Raw genomic sequence first — 25796 nt, forward strand, 5'->3', positions numbered from 1 at the left:
GTACTTAACTGTGAGCCACCACTCCAGCCTCTCTTCTGATTTTTGACAAAGGTAACAAGACCATCAAATAAGGAAAACTCTTTTTAGTGCAGGGGTTGGGAAAGCTGGCTATCTACATGAGGAGGTATGCAGTGAATCCTCATCTCATACCACACACAGAATTAACTCTAAATGGATTGAAGACTTAAACAAAAGAGCTGAACCTATAAAAGTTCTCTGGAAAACACCAAGTATTTGGTTTGCCATTAGGTAATCTATCCTTGCTATGACACCAACAGCGCAAAAATAAGAACAAAGATTACTTCAGCCATATGAGGAGACATTATGCAGAATGAAAAGTCAGTTCCCAGAACAGGAGTGAGCACAACACAGAGCTGCCACAGGCTCTAAAAGGAACTTCCATTACTTGAGAGACTGAGGCAGCAGGCTAGAGAGGTTGAGACCAACCTGAGCTACAGAAAAAGACTTGGTCTCAAAAACAAAACAAGTGGGTGGTGCTGGCGCATGCCTTGAATCCTAGCACTTGGGAGACAGAAGCAGACGGATCTCTGAGTTTGAGGCCAGCCTGGTCTACCGAGTGAGTTCCAGGACAGCCAGGGCTACACAGTGAAACTCTGTCTCGAAAAACCAAAACAACAGCAATAAGAAAACCAAAACCAAGCAAAATACCAATAAAGAGGAGGAAGAAATGATGATCTTCTACAACTCAATAACAGAAAAAAAATCCAAGTTTACAACCGTGACAGTTCAGCCAACAGTTCTTTCAAGAGGACACGCAGATTGCCAACAAGCACCTCCAAAAGATGCCCACTACCACTTTATCTTAGTCACTAGGGAAATGCAGTGAGGCCACAAGGAGATACTTCTTCATACCTACAAAGATGGTCATGATTTTAACAAACACAAATGGTGGAAATGTGGAAAGATTAGAAGCTTAGACTGTGCTGGTGGGAATGTCAAATTGGCAGATAGAGAAAACCATGCGACAGTGCTGGGAATAGTAATATGGAAGTTACCTTGAGATTCAGTAGGTCCTCTCCTAGGTGTGCACTGAAGAGAACTGAGAACATACACTCACACAGATGCTCACATCATTGTTCACACTAGCTGGAAGTAACTCTAACAAGGAAATAATGGAATATCACTCGGCCATTAAAAGTAATGGACTAGAAGCTGGATGGGTAGTTTAATGGTATGGCACAGGCTTGACATCTGTAAGGTCTTGGGAACAACCCCTAGCATTGTTTTAAAAATAGAGTATGTCCAGGTGTGGAGTGCACATCTTCAATCTTATTAGGAGGTAGACAGAACAGGTGGATGTCTTGAGAGTTTGAGGGCAGGCTGGTCTACATAGTAAGTTCTAGGCCAGCCAGGGCTACATAGCAAGACCCTGTCTGAAAACAAAAACAAACAAACAAAACTCACAAAAAAACAGAAAGAACTGAAATGTATAGTACTGACACATGACATACCATGAATGAACCTTGAAGACAGCTAAGTGAGGAAAGCCCAGCAGGAAGTTACCCACAACCATATGTAAAGTGTCTAGAATAGTAATCTATACAGACAGGAAGTAGACTAGTGGCCGTCAGGCAACAGGGTGGGGGTTGGGGGTGTTAGGAGGCCACTGAGAGGTATGGTCTTCTTTCCAGGGTGATAAGGGTACTCTGGAACGAGACATTCCTGGTGGCTATATGGCCTCAAATGTATACTAAATTCTATTAAGTGGGACACTTTAAGGGGATTTGTTCTGGTTAGTTTTATGACTGCACTGACTTCCCTCAATGATGGAGTGTGACTTGACAGTTGTAAGCCCTTTCCTCCCCAAGTTGCTTTTGGTCATGGTGTTTTACCACAGCAACAGAAACCCTAATTAAGACAGGAATTATACCTTAACTTTTAGAAGGGGGACAGATATTCAGGCTCACTCATAAAAAGGCTGAACTTTTTGGATAGACCATGGTGGGAAGAGAATTCTAAGCAGAAGGGTCAGAGTGAGGGAGGGCATGGAAACCACCAGAAAGCAGAGCACACTTAGGTCAATGGGACCAGCTCAGATCTGGGATTCCGGATGTTTGCACAAGAGCAATACAAACTGCACAAACTAGGGATCTGAGGTATTGACAGGAAACATGGTAACTTATTAATTATTAAGCCTTATATGGCAACTGAGAAGGACCCAGAGCTTGCCTTGGTCTCCCAGGACAGCAATGTGACCAGTTGCTGGGCTCCATCCGCCTTATCAAGACACCTCCTTCCCTCACCTCAGAACTAGCCCGGGGCTCCGATACGTTGGAAACCCACTCCACATTGTCCTTACTATTTATGAAATATATCTATTCTATTGGTTATTTTGAGCTTTCTCCAAGCACAGCATAAACTTGAAGACAGCCTTGCCTAAGTCCAGAGTACTATGTGACTTTCTAAGGCAGTGAATGAGATTGGTAAAAATGACTTTGCTAACTTACGTTGCAGTCCTGTTTTGAACAGCCTCCTCATCACAAATTCCTTCAAGAGAACTGGACCATGTCCTGTCCCCTGCTGGCTTCTCACATGCTGACTGCTGGGTCCCGCTTTTCTCCTACAGTCCCAACTTCCTCTCACTCACCACAGTGCTCTGCACATTCTGCTCACAGCTCCTGCCTCCACCTGCTAGCTGAAGCACCTGGAGACAATGCCTATGCCTTTCCCAGCCTTGGACTAGTCAGCCAGCAGCAAACAATGATGGCGTCAGAGACAGAAATAACCACAATCACTAAGGTTTGAAGAAATCTTAGAAGAAACTCCATGAAACAGGACACAGACACTAACAAGGGGTGCATGCCGAGTCAGCCCGTGACCATTGCCATGTTTACTTTAATCACACGGGTCTCATTTTGCTAAAACTCAAGAAGATTCAGACAAAAAGGATGGCTTTCCAAATGCTATGCTCCCAAACCTATGGTTTCCTATGATATAAACACAAGACTCTGGAGGTATGGTTGATATTTGCTGGTGTGCATCTGGGGAGAAATGGATGGTGAGGAAGGGGAACTTGAGGGAAGTCTGCCTAATGAACTGACAGCTCATATAAGCAACACCTGGAATGTTAAACCCATTCCATGTGTTATTTTACTGAGAGAGAGAGAAAAAAAAGATTCCACTCTTCCTTTGGTTGGTGTGAAAATCTTTTGGCAGCTGTGGTTCCAGGCTGCGGTGTGTGGCAGTTCAGGAGATGGCAGCTGGAAGGGATCATGCTCAGGATGTGCAGAAAATCTGCCAGCAGAGAGGGAATAGCCAGACCCCAGGAAAAGAATCCTCACAGCCCGCTTCTTTAAGAGACAAGGCTAGTCTCCAGCTCCTGTTTACAGTGTGTGGCTGCGGATCCTGCCTGGGATCCCGGCTGGAGATCCTGGCTGAGCACAGGATTGGCCTTGAGAACCGGAGCTTTGGAACATCAGCTGCTTCTTAACTTCCTACTTCACTCCTTAAAACCCCAAAGCCAAAGTTTTGGTTTTAATCCTACTTTTGTTAAATAGTTATAATCGACTTTAAAGCCAAACTCAGACCAAATGTCTGCTTCCTGAGGCATGGCATTCCTCTTGTCAAGAGGGAGGAACCAAGGCTTTCTGAGCACTTGACTAGCACCACCAGGCACTCATTGCTGTCCACTCTCACAGCTCTGGGAGGCAGCCAGCCAGATGCATTTCACACAGAGGAGATGGATCTGCACAGGTTCAGTCATCTATGCAGTGCTCTCAAAAGGAAAACCAGAAAATGTAGGTCTGTCTGATCCCAGTGTCAAGGCTCCTCCCACTACCCTCTGTCATAAATTCTGCCTAGATTCCCCAGACAAGTGAGTCTTCCAGGAGTCCATGACCAGATAGGTATGGGCAAGCTTTTGCTGGACAGGGTCAGCTGGTCAATGTTTTTGCTTTGTAGGCTATACGGTCTCTGTTACAAGCACTAATTTCTACAGTTGCAGCAGAGAAATAGCCATAGATGGTGCGTAAGTGAATGAAAACAGCTATGTTCCATTAAGACTTACAGGAACAAATGGTAGGCCACATTTGGCCGAAGGCTATGGTCTGTTATTTCCCCTGCTCTACAAGGCTTGTTGGGTTTAAAAGACAACAAGAATTGCTTACTTTTTCCTTAATCTATAAACATAAAGTCTTCAATATGGTCTAGACATGTAAGGGATACTATTGTTCTTTTTTGAGACAGGGTCTTCCTGTGTAGTCCAGGCAGCCTTGAACTTGAAATCCTCTTGCCTTAGTCTTCTAAATCCTGACATTATATATAAGAGTCACCACATTCCTTAGGAATTTACATTCTTTGGGGAAGAAAAGATAGGCATATAAAAACCCCAAATAGCAGCACATGGTGAGCGTACTGCTAAGAGTCATAGGGGCTGAGGGTACATTAAAACCAGAGTCCACTATGTGATCAAATTATCTAATCACCAAAGCTCAGGAAGAGCCGGAACCTCTCACTAGGCAAGACTGAGCAAAGAGTCAGGAGTTGCTGCTGTAGACCTCACCAAGATGCTCATCCTGCAAGAGCACCGACAGGTTTCAGCAGGAGTTAGATGATGACCCAAGAACCCATCTCCTTCAGAAGACTCACCCCACCCCCACCCCACAAAAGGGCCAGCAACAGCCCCAGGCGCCAGGTATAGTGAGCCTAGAAGGAACTCTGGGAGGCCTCCCCTGTCCCCTCAGCTGACACTAAGAGTCAGGAAGGCATGGAAGTCACTCTGGTAGGAGGCCACCTCCTAAAATCTCACCTTGCTCATGGCAATCAGGGCAGGATCACAGGCTGCATCCAAATCCTGAACCAACAGCTGGATGCTGCTGGAGATGACACTGCAAAGAAACAAATGCTGTTCTTACTCCTAAAAAAGTGACAGGATGATGGGCATGGCCCCCTAGAGGTGTTTTCCACATACGGGCAAAACTTAAATTTGTCATTTCTTTATGAAATTTTGGGTTTTAATCACTGATAATGGAGGAACAGCTGGATCTTCATGTCCTGTTCTTATCTGGGTGTATCTTATCTAGTTAGGACCCAAACTTCCAAGAAGTCTCTCTGAGTTCCCCTCCAAAAGCATCTGTATTCAAAAACTTGTTTAAGTCAGAATGAGGAGGAGGAAGAGGAGGGAGAACAGGGCACTGCTTCTCATGGCTGGTGGAGAATGCCCAGGGAACACTTAGATTCTATAAGGACTAAAGCACACACCACTTGCGAAGAAGAAAGGCTGACTTGGAGCAAGTGCCTGGAAAGTACGTACGTGCTGAATGTGTCCATTTCTCCCGTGAGATTAATTCGTTCAGTCAGACTTACATCAACTTTTTCTTTGAGTTTTTCTTCTAGCTGTTAGAGAAGGAATGAAGCAGAAGCAAGTTTAATGATCATCCAAAGGTGTTCTAAACTACTAACTGAGTCTCAAAGGGATGAGCCAGACAGGTCCAGGCACAACATGGGACACATTTAATTCTCGCCAGGATGTGAGGGAAGTCCCATTGCCCTCACTTCATAGATGAGGACTGCAGTAGCCCACCCAAGACAGCAGGTGGTAGGGCCCAAATCAGCTTCCAAGAACCCAGCTCCTTTGGTGCCACATTGGGCTTACTTCTTTTTTTTTTTTTTTTTAAAGATTTTATTTATTTATTATGTATACAACATTCTGCTTCCATGTATATCTGCACACCAGAAGAGGGCACCAGATCTCATTACAGATGGTTGTGAGCCACCATGTGGTTGCTGGGAATTGAACTCAGGACCTCTGGAAGAGCAGTCAGTGCTCTTAACCTCTGAGCCATCTCTCCAGCCCAGGCTTACTTCTAATGGCACATCAACAGCTCCTACGGCTTGTCCTGCACAGGTTCCTGCTCTGAGTGTTTGGTCCCTGGTGGTAGTGCTATTCCGAAGGCTGTGGAGCCTTTATAAGGCAGAGTGTAGATGTCAGAAGCTGGGTGAGAGCTTTGGAAAGTTACAGGAAAGCCCTGCTTCTGGGCTACTAGCATGCAAGGGGTCTCTTTATGCCCTCACAGCCAGGAGCACTGGGCTCCTCTCCACTGCCATAGACTGCAGTAACCTCTGCTCCCTTTAGTTGTATCTGTGAAAAGTAACAAGTATGGTCTCCCTGCATGCCCCATGAAATGTAGCCTCACTCACCAGTGTTGGGAACTGTCAATGTGAGTGACAGGAAAATCAGCAGAAACATTTGCCAAGTGTTTCTATGGCCACTACCTTTCCAAGGTGCCAGATGTTTCAAGTGCTGAATTAGAAATACATCTTCACCTTGGTCAGCCTAGGACTTAGGTAAAAACACTCATGTACTCCTGAGCCTTGGAGAAAAATCCAATTGATCAGGATCTGGGAGGACCTAAAATGCCCCAGGAATTGATAAATCTAGCACTCCTAAATCAATCACACTCACTCTAAGAAAATGAATGCTCTGCATAAAAATGTAAAGTGCGCTTAGAGGACTGGAGAGATGGATCGGTTCCCAGCACCCACATGGTGGCTCACCATATCCTGTGACTCCAGTATCAGGGGAATCATCACCCTCCTCTGGCCTCCATAGGCACTGCACAAATGTGTGCACGTAAATCACACATACACATTAAAGAACTTAAAAACAAAAATGTTCTTAAAGGTGTGCAAATGAGGATAAACTGATCTGGCAATTTCACATTTAGAAATGTATTTTCATGAAATAATGAGAATAATGTAGAGCAATGCAAGGATTCTAGGCAGTGTTTAATTCCACTGCTACTTACGGAAGCCTGTCTTGTGCCAGGCTATCTAGAGGGGTGAGGGCCCATTCAGAGAACTCAATGGGCCAGCTCCTGCATCTGTAAAGTTCTATCCAGAAGGGGTTTTTATTACTGAAAACCTGGGAGCAGTCTACATGGACACCTCTGAGGGAGGATGAGACAGTATGCACATGCCCAGTGGCCTCTGCTGTCTCCTTGAAGACAAATCCTAGCTTAAGCATGACATGGGTCCTGTCTACCTTTCTGGCCTCATCCTGCTGTTTCTGCCTTGCCTCTCAGGACATTCACACTCCACACTTCCTCCCTCTAAAATGCCCCTGCGCACCCTCCTGAACAGGCCCCCATTTCCTTGCCCTTCCAACTCCTCTTTTGGCATTTGTTTCTTCTCTCACACTCACCACACAATGGTAGTGAAACCCTGGCTTTGCTTGTTTGTTATCTGTTTCCCATCAGTCTGAGGCTCCTGACAATGATTCCTGGCCTCTCTGTGCCATCATGAGAGACAGTGCCTGGCACAGGAAGTATCTGGTAAAGCTCTCTTGAAGCTCAGGGAGACCCTGAACTTCTGAGTCTCCTCTTCTACCTCTCAAGGATGGAGATTTCAGTACAAGTGTGCACCACCATACCAGTTTAAGTGGAGCTAGGGATGAAAGCCAGGGTTTCGTGAGAGGTAGGCAGACCTGGATCAACTTTCCTGCATATCTGTAGCCACCCTGCCCGCTCAGCCTGGAACCAGTCATTTTTACCAGGAATCTCTGTTTCTTTTAAAGGAATATGGCATTCAGACATCCTATAGGTGGCTAAGAATGCATGCACTTTTATAATCAATAAGATGATTTTCATTAAATGAAAAAAAAAAAAAAACGGCTACACAAGTCATCAAAATGGTCTCTGGTTTACTCAAACTTCTAAAATACCTTAAGAATCTGTTCTAGAAACATAACATAAAACTTTTAAGATACTATAGTCAGAAAGATGGTTTTGTAAGATTATAGAGGCAAAACTTTAAAGCAGTACAGATAATTACCATGGCTATTATTAAATATTCACTAATCCTTTAATGGAATATTATATAGCCATAAATAGTAGTAATAATAAAGACAGCTTAGTAACAGGAGAATGTAAGACACTAACAATAAAAGGATATAAAAGTGAGCTAAGATAACTGCATACAAAACTATGTTTATAAAATAACTCAAGCTGCTAATGTGATTATTTGAGGATGATGGCATTATGAGTAGGCTTGGGGTGTGTGTGTGTGTGCATATGTGTATGTTTTTTTTTTTAGCAAAGTGCTTAAGAAGAAAGCGAGTTACAACTGAGAATGTAGGGTAGGTTATGAAATGAGTCCCAATTGCATTGCTCTGTTTGTTTGCTTTGGTCACTTCACTATTAAGATTCTGTATTAAAAGTCTGGCATGGCGGCACACACCTTTAATCCCTGTACTCAGAAACAAAGGCAGAGAGAGTCTCTGTGAGTTCTGAACCAGCCTGGTCTACTTACTGAGACCCTGTCTCAATCCAAGAGACATTATATGTCTTTCTCATACACTCTAAATGCCTATGTTCCTTATGAGGGGCTCAGGGGTGTGTGTGTGTGTGTGTGTGTGTGTGTGTGTGTGTATTTCTGGCTCTAATGCTCAGGGGGTGTGTGTGTGTGTGTGTGTGTGTGTGTGTGTGTGTGTGTGTGTGTGTATTTCTGGCTCTAATGCTAAAGTGGCCTTCAAGTATATGTATGTGACCATGCCACAAAACAGAGTGTGCTACTGCCTTGGTCTTGACATCTGGGCCCAGCTGGCTGACCTTCAAGGAGTCTGCTGGATACTTCCTGTGTTCACACCCTGGCAAACAGGGGGTCCAAGCTATCATGCCTGAACTGCCCCTTGGGACTGACTTGTTAGAAGCTTAGGAAATGAGCATCAACATCAGGAAGAACAGAGCTCTCCCAGGTCACTTTCTTGTTCTTAGTCTCAGGGGGATCCCCGGCCAAATAGGAAAAAGATCCTCTGACTCTGTGGAGGGCCCTGTTGCAAGTTACTCTGGCTCCTCCTCCTGTAAAGTTAGTTTGCTACACTGCCTTCTGGGGGCTGCAGCAGAGGCCTCACCCTTTCTGCTTCACAGTCATATCTCAAACAATGGTTGTTATGGTGGACAGAGAATGCTAGAAAATGTCAGGAGACACGTAAAATCCTGAAGGACTCTGCTTATTAACATGGCTAAGAATGGAGTCACTGGGATGGTTGACTCACCCACCAAAGGCTGGGCCTGCTACCCCAGAGGGAGGTTATTGCTACTTTTCTCATGAGGGACATTGTGCTACTGACCTACTTTTAAGAGGTCCTGCCTGGTTGGTAACTTACATAACCTGAGGGTGGAGACTGGCCGTACTTCTCCTGTAAGATGGCTCCTGGGGCATCTCTGACTACATCTTCCTGTAAGACTCACTGGCCTGCCCAAGGTCAGTTTGGTGGAGCTTAGCAGAGTTCCTGGGCTCCACTCCAGCTCTAGCTGAGGGCTCCAGGAAGACAGCATGCTCGACTGGGTGCTCACCTGCTGAGTAGTAGCCAGACAGTACTCGGCTGTGCTGAGGATGCTGCAGATGAGACACAGCTCCTCCAGAGTGAACCTGGCCACTTCCGAGCCCTCCTTCTCTTTGAGGAGGCTGCTGATGGTCAGTCCCCCACTGCTGCTGGTGGTCCTGAGGAAAAGGACAGGAACTAGTCAGACTGCAGCTGCTAATTTGCTTCCTGAAGCTGTGCATTTAATGACAAAGAAGAAAGGGGAGGAAGGGCTGGCACCAGTACAAATAAATCAACATACAATGGGTCCCTTTGCCCCTGACCTTACCTTGACTGTCAGTCTGTTAGAACCTCTCACCCACAGGAACAGGAAGAGACAACGCCAAGAGAGAGCCAGTGAGCAGTCCTCACCTGGGATGATCCCATTCTCATCAAGGAGGCAGTTTGGCCTAGTGCCTTGCTTGGGATTCCCCGAGGTACAGATGTCTCTTGGGGGTCATCTGTAGCACAAAAGCTGCTTCCCCACCCATCTTTCTCAGTTAAGATGGGTACATATGGAGCTCATAAGTGAACAAGCAGAGTAAGACAGCCTAACAGTGCACATGTGTGCCCACGCACACACAGGCAGAGAGGCAGAGGTTGACACTGGGTGTCTCCTTTATTATTCTGCATCTTGTTTCTTAGTTATGATCTCTCACTAATCCTGGAGCTTGCCAGAGTTGGGCCGACTGGCTGCCATTGAGGCCCTGGAGTCCTCTTGTCTCTGCCTCCTAGTTTTGTGATTACAAGTGAATGTTGCCAAATCCAGCTTGGCATGTGTGTGCTGGGGATCTGAACTTGGGTTCTCATGCTTGTGCAGGAGACACTTTACCCACTCAGCCTTCTCCTCCAGCCCCAATCCACCCATATCTTTAAACATAAGACTGTGCAAACAGCATTAGTGGCTGTGGAAGACAATGGGGAGTGGTGAGCTTGTCTATCTGGCACTCAAGGCATGAACACACTGAACAGGCTGGAGTGACACTGTCTCTGCTGCTGAATAACTTTTTTTTTTCTATGTTGAGTCCATGTGCACTGAGAACATATGCATAATAGGGCCATCTCAGTGATGCACTGTGACCTATCCTGGTGGATGGGGAACTGTTGTGGAATATTATTTTAAGATATGTTACATTTGTTTTATGCTGTGGAACATTTGTTTAATGATGCAAAGGTGTGTTACATTCTTTTATGTTGCCTTTGTTTAACTCTGTGAAGCTGTGTTACTTTGCCTGTCTAAAATACCTGACTGGTCTAATAAAGAGCTAATGACTACTAGCAAGGCAGGAGAAAGGACAGACAGGGCTGGCAGGCAGAGAGAATGAATAGAAGGAGAAATCTGGGAAGAAAAAAAAGTTGAGCAAGAGAAGGAAGAGGTCACCGGGGACCAGTTACTGAGCTACACAGCACACCACAGAGTGAGAAGCAAAGAAAGGTAGACAGAAACAGAGAAAGGTAAAAGCCCAGAGGCAAAAGGTAGACAGGATAATTTTAAGAAAAGCTGGCTAGAAACATGAATAAGCCTATGTGTGACTTATTTGGGAGTTGGGTGGCTGGCCCCCAAAAGAGCCAAAGAGTAAAAAAAAACCCAGCTACAGGGAACATGTCTACTGACAGTCATGGTCAGCTGTGGACTGTCATTAAAGAAAGTGGCAGCACAGCGCATCAGGCCCTTTGGAGCCCAGGAGGAATGTTTTCCTCAACACTCTTAGCAGCTCAGTAAACCCCAGAGTGGCTTTCCTTAAAGACTCCCATATTTAGGGATGCTGAGAGTCTCACTACCCCCCTGAAAGTGAGGAGATCAGGACTCACTTAGGGAGGTTGCCAGAGAGAATTTTCCAGGCATATTCTCTGAGGTACTTCTGGAAGATGGTGGTCAGGGCGATCATGGGCTCCCCAGTGCTGAGCTGTGAGCACTGCACCATGCACTTCTTGTAGTAGACGAAGAGGTCAGCACAGCTGGGGAGTACAGCACCCCCTTCGTCAGTGTTAGGCTTCGGTGGGCCCTGGGCTTTGAAATCTGCCACAAACCGGTCTATCAGCTCACTGAGGTTTCTAGAAGAATAGAAATGTTGTTTCACTTGGAGAGATCATACAGGGATGCTGTGTGCAGTGGACATAAGCTGTTCCCACAAGTGCTCATTTCTGGTCCTACCCAAACTTACAAGTGGGTGCATTTTATTCATGTCACCACTAACTTCCCTGCTTTAAAAAAAAATGACAGCAATAAAGTCTGACATTTGACCACTGCTTTGTTCCAAGGCATTTCATCATCATATCTGATCTTAGGGCCCCATGAGAGACAGAGCACTGCTGCTCCTCTAGAAGGTAAGAAAGTTGACACCTAAAACTCTGTCACAAAACTGAGTGACAGAGCTGAGTGGAGAACATGCCACATAAGCACTCACCCTACAATGCTGAGCACCAGCTGTTGTTTCCACAAATGAAAGTCCTGAACACTAAAGATGGTGACCATTTCCTAAACACGTGGAGGAGTCATGGCTGTGCCTTATAACCATGTCATGGAACTCTTTAACAGTAAACTTTGGAGATACCAATTTTACTATCCCCCTTCTCCAAAAGCCAGGCACAGAAAAGTTAAGCACCTTATCCAAGACAAGCAGGGGAACCAGGATGCAAACCCCAGAAGCCTGGACTCAAGCTTCATGCTTTTCACCAGCCTATACACAGGTTCTGATGGTGGCAAAGATGTAGACATTGCCTGCCATGATGGTTAGAAATCCCTGGAATCATCGAGTCCAAGCAAATCCTTCCTTTCTAAGGTGTTTCTGATAAATATCTTGGCACAATGGCAAGAAAAGAAACAAACACGAGTGAGAAAAGCATGGCCTAACTTGGCTTGTCTAATATTTTGAGAAAGAATCCTTTGTATGTGAGAAACTTTAACATTTACCAGGCCGTTTCATAGAACTTATTTTTTTACTATAATGTTATTTCCTTTCATATTTTACACATGGTTACTGGTATGAAGGCTAATACTTTGTATGTTTATCATATAGAGAGAAACCTCACTAAGCTTGTAAGTTATAATAAATTTAGTGAGTTTGTAAACCTAAATGTGTTCAAGTACCGATGGATGCCTGAATAGAGAGATTCTGTTTAAATACCAAATGCCTTCCTTAAGATGAATAGCTTTCTCTCTCTCTCTCTCTCTCTCTCTCTCTCTCTCTCTCTCTCTCTCTCTCTCTTTCTCCCTCTCCCTCTCCCTCTCTCTTTCTTTCTTTTCCCAGACAGGGTTTCTATGTAGCCTTTGCTATCCTGGAACTCATTCTGTAGACCAGACAAGTCTTGAACTTGCAAAGATCTGCCTGCCTCTCTCTGTCTTCCAAGTGCTGGAATTAAAGGCAGGTGCCACCACCCAGCCCAGTTTCTTTTCTTATAACTTCCAGAATCAAATATGCAAAAATATCTTGGGGTAAGAGTGGGTAGGAACAGCTCTAGGCCTGCCTAGTCATGGTGGTGATGGCTGTGATCTGTCTCCACTCTCCCAGACAAAAAACCCTCAATTTGCCCCAGTCACCCTGAGTCACGAGGAGCTGGAATCTAGCAGGGCTGACTGTCCCTCTGCACAGCTGTGCTGTGTGGACAATGGGAGGCCCCGTTCTTGACATGTGGCACCTTTTTAACTTGCTGGCTAAGGCTACAAGAACCCAGCTGTGTTTTAAAAATATATTTATACAACAGGGAGAAAAAAGGCAAGAACCACACACAGCATCGATTAGCAGGAATAGGAAACAATTGACATTTTACTCCAGTGCTTTTGTTACTCAAAGTTTATGACATCCAGATGTGGCTGCTTCACCCAGGCTAGGTCTCTGCCTGTGGAGAGAAGGGCCTCTTTGGTTGACTTTGGAAAGTGTCTGGGCCACCACCCCCATTCTACACAAACTCTTCTTGCCCTACTTTCCCATGGACCTTCACAACTCTAGTGCATGGCAGGCCTCTGTGCCAGCCAGATACCGGGGCCAGTCACCTCTGTGGCCATATTGCTGGGCCTTCACCTGGCCAAAACTCTTTCCCTCTAGTTTCCTAGGCCTAAGCCCCATTGCACAACTCAAACAATACCTGCTCCCTCCACTGGAACTGCCATCACTGGCCACTCACTGTCATGTGATTTGTTTTTGGTTTGTCCATCTGTTTTAAGACAGGATCTACTCTATAGCCCAGGCTGACTATGAATTTACAACTCTCCACCTGAGTGCTGGGTTATAGTGTATGATAAACACCCGGCTCTTACTATTTTTCTTTTCCAGATAGGGTTTTACTATGCAGCCCAAACTGACTTGAAACTTGTGATCATCCTGCCTCAGTCTCCCCAATGCCATATTGACAAGTATGTGTCACAGCACCTGGTTTTGGCATTTGAGTTAACACTTTACCATAATGTATGATGTATCAAGCCTTTTCCTGCCCTGGTGCACAGGGGGTGATATGAATCAGCAGTGCCTGTTTCCTGAGCTATGCTGTAATTCCATAGTACTAGGGACAGCACTCTACTAGCACCTGGTGTAGAGGCAGCTGCTATTTTACAGCAGGAAGGTACCATCCTCTGTAACCAGTACTGCGTCTCCCTTGGGAAGAGGTGTTGTTCATGCTCCCTCAGTCCACTGTGCAGGCTGGTGTATCAGGCTAACCTTTATGTTGGTACCCAATGCATGCTAACTGATCACCCTCCATACTTGGTTCCTAGGGATGGGAATAAAGCAGTACAGAAGTAAGGATGGACAGGGGATAGGGCAGTGGAGGAGGAGGAGAAACATAAGGCAAAGAAAGCACTGGAGTCTGTTGAGGAGTCTAATTGCCACACAGATGGTACCAACTGAGGCAGAGGTGGAAGTAATTATACTGTCATCACTTATCTATCCCTAGCACCATATCTATCCTTATCTACTTCCTATTCCAGAGTCAACCTTATGAGTAAGATTACAATTAATTATGATTATACAGCATCGAGAAATTGTTCACAAAAAAAAAAAAAGCCCTCTAAAGATCTACATTTTATGGACTTTCCACCAAGTTACTTTTGACATTGTAAAAGTCACATTCCTGGTGAAAGGAAGCTTCCCTGTGCCCTCTTGCACTCTGCATCAGTGTGCATGAGATAATGAGCTTTGCAGAGGAAGAGGAGAAGGTGCCCCAGTGGGAACCTGTGGGGTTCACTGCTTATGAAGTGCTGAGCCAGTCCAACTAAATATCAACTACGCACTCACTGTGTGCAAGACTCAAGGGTTCTAAGACACAAATAAATTTAACTTAAAAAAGGTCATCACTGCTTCCAGACAGTTTGGCAAGATCTTCATGCAGAATTAATGGAGACAGGGATGTGTGGCACAATAATCTGTAGATTAGAACCACAAGGGAGTCTTTTCCACCCAAAAGCAAGTACAAGCAAGTAAGAGTTTACAAATGGTCAAGTTCTGATCAGGGGTCTGTGGAGTGTTGAGAATCCCTGAATGCTTAGACAGTGACAAAATGCTAAGTCAGAGCGAGCGGCAGAACAAAAGCAGGCAGCCAGAGGTGAGAAGTAGAACCAGAGGGACCAGGAGGTCATCCCCAGCTACAAAATAAGGTGAGGCCAGCCTGGGCTACACGAAATCCTGTCTCAGAAGTCCTAAACTACATGTGAAGGAGAAGATGTGAAGGAGAGGAAGAATTCGGCTGAGGGTGGAGATGCACAGTAAACGTGTCTAACCTTGAGTGTGGCGGTCATACCCCTCTGAATTCTCACAGCAATCCCTTCAGAGCTTTATCTTTTTTTTTGAGACTTTATTTTAGTGCAGACTGGGCTTAGCAAGGTATCTGCTGATGGATCTGCAGTTAGCATTCAGAAATAGTCAGTCAGACGGGAAAGCAATGTAGCAGTAGCACTGGGAGGAGATAGCCCAGGAGCCCACAGATTCAGCAAGCATTACTCTCAGGGCTACACCCGCCAACACGCACCTGCCTTTCCACTTCTCCTGGGCTGGGGCTGTGGACTTGGCTCTGGGATGAGCAGTGGGGGTGGAAAGAAACTGGGAGATGGGCTATATATGGACAAACAGAGGAAGCAAGTAAATGCAACAAGGATACCTGGAGCCATGCACACTTTTTGCTCTTGTGTTATAGAAGGCAGCATGGGTTCCCCTGTGGAATAGAGATCTTAGCATGAACCCACAGGCTTTAGTGAACAGTAGTGTGTGGATGCATGAATGTTCATACAGACACATGTTTCTTAGTTCTCTCAGCTGAGTGCCTGCAAGCAATGGCACCTAGCAGACCAGAGCTTGGTGTCTACAGTTGCTCCACACAGAGGAAATGGAAGTCTGGTTGCAAGCATAACCCTAGGGCTGGACTTGGAACACAAGATAAGCCTAGTGCATTTTATTGTGCAAAGGAGAGTGTTCAGGAAATGATAGGGGCATGCAAAAAGATGAAAAGTCAGCTCAAGAGGCTCACACTGACCCTATCGAGGGTTAACTGAGCATTAAAGTGGCAGATCCTAGAAAGAAAGGGGCAATAGTGGAGAAACTGGCAGGAGCCAAGCAAGACCTGGAGGATGGTAATGGTACTGTACTGACTTTTAACTTCCAGGCTTTGTTGTTTAGGTTTCAAGACAGGATTTTGCTATGTAGCTCAGGCTGGCCTGGAACTTAGGATTCTCCTGTCTTGCATCTGAGTGTTTCATCATAATCATCTGCCACTCGATACACATTATGTGCAAGTTTTGATAACTGCTATGGCTATGTAACAGTGTAGGGTATGGAATACGGGAAATCTGTATAATTTTTCTAAAATATGAATCAATTCTGATATAAAGCAAAAAGGGTGGGAGATAATTCACCAAATGAAATCAGAATTTGTAAGCCATGTTTACACACACACACCATGTATGTATGTATATATGTATGTATGTATACACACACATACATATATGATTTATGACATATATAAAATCAGGAAGAAGATCTGGGCGGTGGTGGGCATGCTTTTAATCCCAGCACTCTGGAGGTAGAGGCAGGTGGATCTCTGTGAGTTAGAGGCCAGCCTGGTCTAAAAGAGCAAGTCCCAGGACAGCCAAGGCTACACAGCCTCTCTCTCGGACAAAAAAAGAAGGAGGAGGAGACGGAGGAGGAGGAGGAGGAGGAGACGGAGGAGGAGGAGAGGAGGAGGAGGAGAGAGGAGGAGGAGGAGGAGGAGGAGGAGGGAGGGAGGAGGAGGAGGAGGAGGAGGAGGAGGAGGAGGAGGAGGAGGAGGAGGAGGAGAAAGTAGAATACTTACAAATGTAGACTAAGTTGAAACGTCACTATTTGAAACCATTCTAGTAATTAAAGACTCAGGGAAGAGTTATTAATGAGTAGCAAGATCAGCTAAGGGAGAAATGCAAAGGGGCCATTGATAGCTTTTTTTTTCTTTCTCCATTTTTTAATTTAAATTAGAAACTAGATGGTTTTATTATGTGTGAATCCCAGTTCCCTCATTCTCCCCTCCTCCCCACTAATACCCTACCTATCCCAAACCATTTCTGCTCCCCTGGGAGGGTGAGGCCTTCCATAGGGAGTCTTCAGAGTCTGTCATATCCTTTGTGATAGGGCCTAGGCCTTCCCCGGTGTGTCTAGGCTGAGGGAGTATCCCTCTAAGTAAAATGGGCTCCCAAAGTCTATTCCTATGCTATGGATAAGTACTGATCTACTACAAGAAGCCCCATAGATTTCCCAAAAGACGCCATTGATAGTTTTAATGTTGCTTTTTGTTTTTGTTTTGAGGCAGGGCCTCACCATGTGGTCCAGGCTGACCTGGAACCCACAAAGACCCACATGCTTCTGCTTCCTGGTGCTGGGGCTAGGGGCATGTGCCGCCTCTCTCAGCCTACTTATCATTTATATTTTATATAGATACAGAGAATAATATCAACACCAAGTAATAAAACAAGTAACAAGTTATGGGGAAAATAGACACTATCTGCCCCCCTTCTTCAAGTTGCTGAGAACAACACAGCAGCTTTCTGCACATAACAACAATAAGACATCAAAACAGGACACTCAGACAAGTTACTGGCCTATATACTTAGAAAATGTCAAGGTCTCAAAAGACCTGTGTGTTGCAGGATATTTGACCTCACTCTGAAGATGTGTCACTGTTTTACCTCACCTGCCCAGGCACCTTCTGATTGGTTCAATAATGGCCAATAGCTAGGCCGGAAAGGGTAGGTGGGACTTCTAGGGAGAGATAGGAACTCTGGGAAGAAAAGAGGTAGGATTCACCAATAAGACACTGAGGAAGTGGGATGTACGGTACTGAGCAGAGGTAACAAACCACGTGGCAGAACACAGATGGATATAAATGGTTGATTAAGTTATAAGAGCTAGTTGGGAGAAAGCCTAAGCTAAGGCCGAGCTTTTATTATTAATAAAAAGTCTACGTGTCGTTATTTGGGAGCTTGAGGTCCAAAGAAAGTCTGACTACACCTGTATTATTCTTCTGAATTGAAGTAAGTGCAACTGTGACACTGGGGTCAATCTGGATCTATTTAAGAAACCGTGTAGCTCAGTCGGTGGAGTGCTTACTTAGCGTGCACAAAACCCTGGACTCCGTTCCCAGTACTTCATGAACCAGGTGAGGCAGCACATACCTGTAATCAGGTTTAAAAGGCCAAGGGCAGGATAGGGATGGCTCAATCAGTAAAGCATTTGCTTTGCAGACAAACATGGGTACATGAATTCAACTCTCAGCCTACCCTAACTGATGAACTTCAGGCCAATAACAGACCTTTCAATAAAGCACATGGAGAGGAGGATACTTAAGGCTATTCTCCAGCTTCCATACACATGTGCACCTGCACCCCTCCCATGAAAGTAAACACACGCACGCACGCACATATTTTTTTCCAAAAAAAAAAAAAAAAAGTTTAAGTTACTTTAATAGCCTGGGTCTATGAGTGAGCTCCAGGACAGCCAAGGCTACACAGAGAAACCCTGTCTCAAAAAAAAAAAAAAAAAAAAAAAAAATTCACATCATCTTAAGATATGTAGCAAATTTGAGGCCAGCATGCAGTAATATGAGATCTTGTCTTAAAATAAATTATGTAATTAATTAAATACAACTGGCAAAATGGAACATGATCCCTAGATCCAACTGGTAATAGAGATCAACGTGACTTTGAAGGTTACACTATAGGAAAGATTAGTTCCTTTTAAGTTTTTACTTATTTTTAAAAGACTGTTTACGTGTGTGTGTGTGTGTGTGTGTGTGTGTGTGTGTGTGTGTGTGTGTGTGTGTGTGTGTGTGTGAAACCTTACAGGCCAGAAGAGGACTCCCTGGAGTTGTAGTTCGAAGCAGCTGTGAACTTCTCAGCGTGGGTATTAGGAACCCAACTTCAATCCTCTGGAAGAGCAGCCAGTGCTCTTAGCCACTGAGTCTTTAACAAATTTTTGTTGTTGGGTATGCTTGTTTGTTTGTTTGAAGCAGTTCTGTGAGTCACGCCCAGGGCCTTGATCATGCTCAGTAAACACTCTACCACTGGTCTATATCCTTAACTTTATTTTTTATTTATGTGCATGTAATGTGAGTTTGTCTATGTGTATGAATGTGTATGTGTGTGCCCATAGGGACTAGGAGAGATTGTAAGATACCCTGAAGTTGGGGTTCCAGGTGGTTGTGAGCTGCCTGATGTGGGTGATGGGAGCTATACTCAGGTCCTCTGCAAGAGCAAGAGTTCTTACTATGTTGTTGAGTCATCTTTCCAGCCTTGTTTTTAGGACATACACACTATAGTATTATTGAGTAATAGGAAGTCTTTTCTGAGATTTGAGAGTTCAAATAGCTTTAGCAATGTATGTGCACATACATGTATCTGTGAACGAAAGGCAGGAGAGGTCAATGACTGAGAAGCCATGTGAAGGGCAAACAGTTCTGCAGGCTTTCTTATAACTCTTCTGTAAGTACAGATTAATTCCAAACAAAAAAGAGCTAGAGGGGATGGAGAGATGCCTCAGAGGTTAAGAGCACTGGCTGTTCTTTGAGAGGTCCTGAGTTCAATTCCCAGCAGCCACATGGCTCATAACCATCTGTAATGAGATCTGGTGCCCGCTTCTGGCATGCAGGCATACATGGAGGCAGAATGTTGTTTACATAATAAATAAATCTTTTTTTTTAAAAAAAGAACTAGTTATAGAAAGGTTGTAGGTGTGGCAAAGCTAAGAAGGGAGTAGAAATACTAATAGAAGTTACTGTAGGAAACTCAGAAGAGTAGGCAGAAATTGAGTAGCTTCCTGATAAGGAAGACCACAGGATAGATGGTGCTGATGTAGAAATCCCTCCCACAAGTCTGTCAGGGAAATGGCTACCAGCTTCTGAGCAGAAGATAGCAATACCCTCTTAGGGTGGAAACAGAAATGGGGAAATCCATTTAATGCATGTAAGGACAGTTTATCCCAGCTTGTCACACAGGTGGCTTTTGGGGACTTGCTTCTTGCCACCTCCCTATAGACTGGCTTGTGGGCCTCCTCCTGCTAATTGGCTATTTGTTGAGGTAGGTACTGCTGGAATGTTCCCTGGGCAGGCAGAACCCTGAGATGAGAGCAGATATCTCATTCCTGACACCATACGAAGCCTGCAACACTGATGAGGCAAATTCCCACTGGCATCCTAACAAGACCACAGAGAGGGCAGGGTTGGCAGAGAACCTGAACATCACTTACTGTGGGCCAAGGGGCCTCTTGTCATTGTGTTTCACTCACATCACAGAGCCTATGAGATGTGCTGAGATGACATTGTTGCAGACAGGAAAAGACAGAATGGAAGGGGTTAAGTGGCATGCTGGAGGCTCCAGGGTAGTGAATATAGAGCTCTGACTAAGATCCAGGTCCTTCTGGCATCCAGAGCCATGCTTTCTGCTTTGCTGGCCTCTGTCTGAGAGCTTGAGAAAGGTCTATAATTCTCCTCCTTTGGAGATTTCTGAGTCAGGGGTATGATAAGAGTAGTGACAGCACATCAGTCTAATCTGAGCTCTCTCTCTCAGCTTCAGGATTCTCTGACCATAGGGGAAAATGATTTTCTAAAGTCCCTTGAAATCATACTTAAAATCACTATGTATACATAACTAATTTTTTTATAAAAGGACTATCTATGGTTTACTATTTGTTTACCTATTTATGACATGGGGGATTGAACCAGAATGTTATGCGTGTTAAGCAAGTACTCCACTCTGAGCTATATCCTTAGCCTCTTTTTACATTGTATTTTTGATGCAAGGTCTCACTAAGTTGCCCAGGCTGGATGTGAACTCATTCTGTAGCCTAGGCAGGCCTTGAATTTGCAATCTCTCTGCCCTTTGACTAGTTGGGATTATAGGTCCATGCCTGATGAGGGATGTCCTTCTGTATGCTGTGAATATAAGTTTCTCTTATTGGTTGATGAATAAAGCTGTTTTGGCTAATGCATAGCCAGGATGTAGCCAGGCAGGAAGTATAGGCAGGGCTACCAGACTAGGAGAAGGTTGGGAAGAGGAACACAGAGTATTGACTGAGTTTCTGTTCTGCATCTCTCTGTATTTGCCATCTTTACGTGGCTTTTCTTATTACTCTATTTCTGTTATTTTTTATTTTTTGAGACAAGGTTTCTCTGTGTTTTTTTCTTTTCTTTTTTTCTTTCTTTCTTTTTTTTTTTTTTTAGCTGTCCTGGAACTCATTCTATAGACCAGGCTGACCTTGAAATCATAGAGATCTGCTGGCCTCTTCCTCTGGAGTGCTGGGAATTAAAGGCCTGTGCCACCACACCCATCTACTCTATTTCTTTTCTTTGCCTTTCTTTTCTTTTCTTTTTAGGACTTTCTCTATCCTTTTTCTTCTCTCTCTCAAGCTTACATATATTTTTAAATACAGTGCAAATTGTTTAGAGGTTTTTTTCACCCCTCTGAATCATTCTTCACTGTATATCTCTATCTTTTTCTGACCACATGAGTCTTTAATCTGCTAAACAGCATGGCTAGGATTAAAGCAGCAGCAGGCCCGGCCCTATTTCTTGGCTTTCTGAGAGTCTAGTGTCATGATGGTGGGAACCATGCTAATTGCCACAGATCTGTGGAGTTTCTAGGTCCATGTCACCAGCAAGTAGCATGCTGCCACCGGCTGCTCACAAACACCCTTTAATTGGTAGCAGGGCCTCTTAAAAGAGCCATGCTGAGTCAGGAAAGTTCTCTTAAAGTTTGCCTCTAGCAAACAGAGCCACCTGAGAAAATGCTGCTACCAAGAAGCCATGCTTGATTCTATTCTTTTGTTCTCAGAATCTTTTTTTTAAGCTTTTGTCGGGTTTCACATGGAAATTCCTGCCCCACATTGGGGGCGCCATTTATAGACATAGTTTCTGTTCAGTCTGGTCCCGCTGCCCTTGAGTCCCAATAAACACACAGAGAGAAGAAAGGCGAAGGGGGCCTACATGTTTCTCAGAGAAGGATCTCAAGGGCTTCTTCAAAGCTGTAGTGTTTCCTGTGTGTGTTCTCTGGTGTGAGTTTCAGTCTGTCTTCCTACATGTGTCCTTGGAGACCTTGTAACCTGGTCCGCCTGTGTCCTCAAAACCCTCCCTGCTCCAGAAACCCGATTTTTCCAAACTCTGCTGTCCATTGACTACAGTAGGGACTCTGGCCATGTATAAAGATCTGGGGATAAGGACCGGCCTTCCTCCTTTGTGAATAGCTTCCTGTGAACAAGGGACCCTAGACTATCAACACTCTCTTCTGGTTGTGAAGAAACTGGGTTGGGAGGGACCTGGTGTGTGAAAACATGTAGAGTCTGTGAAAAAGCATGTGTGCTACATGGATAATTCCAAATTCATAACTAATACAAACAAATGGAGAAGAAGGAAGAACTACCCTACAGTAGAATTCCCATTAGGAAGTGGAGAAGAAATGATGGAAACAGAAGTCAACTTAGGCAGTGAGAACTACAGTTAAGAATCACCAAACCCTGCTAAAATGAGCCAACAGAATGACAAGAAGTTGGATGCTCCCACAGTGTCAAACCATTCCCTGCAAGACAATTAAGGAAAAAAAAAAAAAAAACTGTAACTTAACAGTAGGGAAGGCTGGCAGGCTTCACTTTAGTCAATAGGGTCAACACCAGCAGTTGACTGACACCGAGAAGGATGCAACACCACTGATTTTATTGTTTGGGGACATATGCAGCTCAGGCTAGCTCCAAACTTGAACTGCCCTGCCTCCACCTTCTAAGTGATGGATTACAGTGTATGCTATCATGACAGCTCATAACTTGGGTTTAAGGAAGACAATATATTAATCAATATGGTGTGTGTAGCTCCAGTATTCAGAGAGCTGAGGCTGGAGAATCACTTGATCCCAGGAACTGGAAAGCAGCCTGGGCAGCATAGAAACTATCTCAAAAGAGGTGGTCTGGGGGGCACAACATCAGGCAAATGGAAACTGATGGCATCTCACAAAGCATCTGAAATATTTGGTCGGCCCTCTGACAATGTCAAGGTCAGAGAGGAAGTCAGGATCAAAGAAGACTCCAGAGACCACAGCTAATTGTACAATTAAGTCCTGGACCAGAAAAAGGATCAATCTTACTTTCTGATTTTGATAATTATGTTTACATTAAGATGTTCACAGGCCTGAAGAAGGCTAGTGGAGAATTTTTGTGCTGTTTTAAAGCTTTTTTTCACAGGCAAAATTACCTCACAATGAAAAGCCAAATATAACTGAAAGCATATAGTTCAGGGACAAGGCTTTCTTATAATGTCTGGATGCCTGACACTTTGTGGAGTGATATGTGGTCAGTGCTCAAAAGCTTAGCACCCACAAGGGGTGGGGGTGGGAGGTGTTCAGATCCACATGGAGGCTTATACAGCCAAGCTCAGGCAGCTTAAATTTATGAGGAAAAAATACCAGTGTTGTGGCACATACCTTTAGTCTCAGCAGTTGAGAGGCAGAGGAAGGCAGATCTCTTATGAGTTAGCCAAGGCTACATATCCTGTCTCAAACAAAAATATAATAGGCAAAATAAACAGTTACATGCAGACAATATAATGATATCCTTAATGAGTGCTGGAAGGAGTGGTCCTTGTGTAGGACCCAACAGATAAGAGGCTAGGAACACAGGCAGAAGACAGCAGAATGCTTGTCACTCACTTGTCCTGGGACTCAATGTATACGTAGAGATGAGGCTCAAAACACTTGGAAACAATGCCATGAAATGGATTGTCTGGGGCTTTGGGCTTCTTTGGCTGGAAAGAGAGAAGGGGAAAATAAGAATGAACACGAACCCTATGTTTGAGCAACCTATGCAAGTTTTTAAGCAATTTCAAAGAAAACATCAGAGTTCAGTCTTAGCTCACAGAGAGGAGCAGTGGACATAGGGCTGCTTCACACCATGATCCATCCAGTGAGTCTCCACCAGCTCTTGTCAGTATCTCTGACTTGCTGTGTGTGCTGGAAAATTTAATGCTACTCTGATATTATATACAGAAACTTATCATCAATGGATGTTTTAGAATGTTAAATCTGTGCTGATTTTAAAGAACACTGTATTGGTAGTCTCTGCTCATTGCTATTATACACCTTGATGTTAGACACCTTCTCATCTTTCCTTCATGATGGTCTTACTGCTACTACTACTACACAGCCCAGGAAACGGAAGTGCTAAGCTTCTCTACCAGCAATCCCAAGGCACATGATATGGTCAGACTTGCTACCTCCTGCGAGTTCCCCAGACTGTTGACTTTCACTAACAAATAATGTAAGAAGAGAGAGGAGCAGGAGGCCAACAGAGGGGTTACCACTTGTTCTCTACTTTCTAGCTTCACCATTTACAGTGCTTTGGCATGAGGCATCTTGTCTAAGAAAGCATGACTGGTAAACTTATGGTGGGGAGACTGATACTTGAAAACCACTGGTAAACAGGTTATTTTGCAGCAATTGTTTAAAAATTATATTTTCTCCCAAATTCATTTCTTTTTTTAAAAGATTTTATTTATTTATTATGTATACAACATACTGCTTCCATGTATATCTGCACACCAGAAGAGGGTACCAGATCTCATAACAGATGGTTGTGAGCCACCATGTGGTTGCTGGGAATTGAACTCAGGTTCTCTGGAAAAGCAGTCTGTCAGTGCTCTTAACCTCCGAGCCATCTCTCCAGGCCTCCCCCCAATTTATTTCTAAGTATCTAAAAAAAAATAAGACTCTCCCTCTTACTTTCTACTCCTTAAAAAGCTGTTAATCTGTCTACTGCCAAATGTCAGCAAAAGGACTCTGAGCCAAAGATATAGTTTTCAAATTTAATATAAGCCATGCCTACAACATACTTGCTGATTAGAACTCTCCCACTCTTTTATTCTTTTTGTAGCTCTGGAAATCAAACCCAAGGTCTTGCACACTAGGAAGCACTTTACCATCACGTTCCATTAAATAGCGTTACAAAGAATGACCACTGTACAAAAATTGAACTGGGCACCATTCCTGTACTCCTGCTATCTCAGCACTCTGGAGCAACAGGAGCTGAAATCTGAGGCCAGCCTCAGTGACATAACACCATACTATCCCAGAAAAAAAAAGGGGGGGGGGCTAGAGATGTGACTCCACTGGTATATTAAAAAACAAAACAAAAAAACCTATACAGAGGAGCTACACACACACGCACGCACGCACGCACGCACGCACGCACGCACGCACACACACACACTCAGTGTATAAATATCACACTAAATAAAGGGATAGGCATACATTTGTGAAACTAATACTGCCTGCCATCAAAGCTCCTCCTTCCTCTCACCTCCATTTTGATTATGAATATGATGATGGGTGGAGATTAGTGGTAAGGATATTTTATATAAGCCTACCCTCTTAAACGGCTTCTATCTAATGAGCACTAAAAAATAAATAAATAAATACTACGTGTGGAGGCACATACCTGTAGTTCTAGCTACATGAGAGACAGAGACAAGAGAACAGTTTGAGCCCACAGCTTGAGAACAACCCTGGCAATATGGTGATACCCACTCTCAAAACAAAGTACGGGGGCACCAAGCCTGACAACTTGAGCGTAATCCCAAGAACCCATGTGATGCAAGACAAGAACCAACTCTCGAAGTTGCCCTCTGACCTCCAGAAGAGTATCAAGGTACGTGCTCCCTCTCCTCCACTCTGAAATCACTGCCAAAAGCTACCATCCAATGATAGACAAAAATGCATCTACCTTCTTAGCATCTGGTTATTTACAAACCACTGTAATGGGTTACAATTGTCTTTTAGCTGACAGTGGTTCATGTCTTTAATTCCAGGTGGATCTGTGAGTTCAAGACCACCCTGGTCTATACAGCAGGCTCCAGGACAGCCAGGGTTACACAGAGAGAGCCTGTCTCAAAACAAACAAACAAATAAACAAAAAAGAAAAAACCCAATTAAAAATGAATAATTTTCAAAAAAATTTAAATGTTGCTGGGTGTGATGGCTCATGTCTTT

At 44.3% G+C, this 25796-nt stretch overlaps 1 protein-coding gene across 1 annotated transcript in view; it reads right to left on the reverse strand.

Moving 5' to 3' along the window:
* Positions 1 to 25796, reverse strand: part of Vps53 (VPS53 subunit of GARP complex) — a 139302-nt gene that overhangs the window by 32129 nt on the left and 81377 nt on the right. Inside the window, exons 13-17 of the mRNA XM_027426707.2 lie at positions 23463 to 23557; positions 11135 to 11377; positions 9315 to 9462; positions 5273 to 5355; positions 4769 to 4847 (exon numbers count right to left, since the gene is read on the reverse strand). Of these exons, the coding sequence (XP_027282508.1) occupies positions 4769 to 4847; positions 5273 to 5355; positions 9315 to 9462; positions 11135 to 11377; positions 23463 to 23557 (648 nt within the window). The remainder of the gene's footprint in view (positions 1 to 4768; positions 4848 to 5272; positions 5356 to 9314; positions 9463 to 11134; positions 11378 to 23462; positions 23558 to 25796) is intronic.

The sequence above is a fragment of the Cricetulus griseus genome, chromosome 7, assembly GCF_003668045.3.
Source record: "Cricetulus griseus strain 17A/GY chromosome 7, alternate assembly CriGri-PICRH-1.0, whole genome shotgun sequence".
Classification (NCBI taxonomy): Eukaryota; Metazoa; Chordata; class Mammalia; order Rodentia; family Cricetidae; genus Cricetulus; species Cricetulus griseus.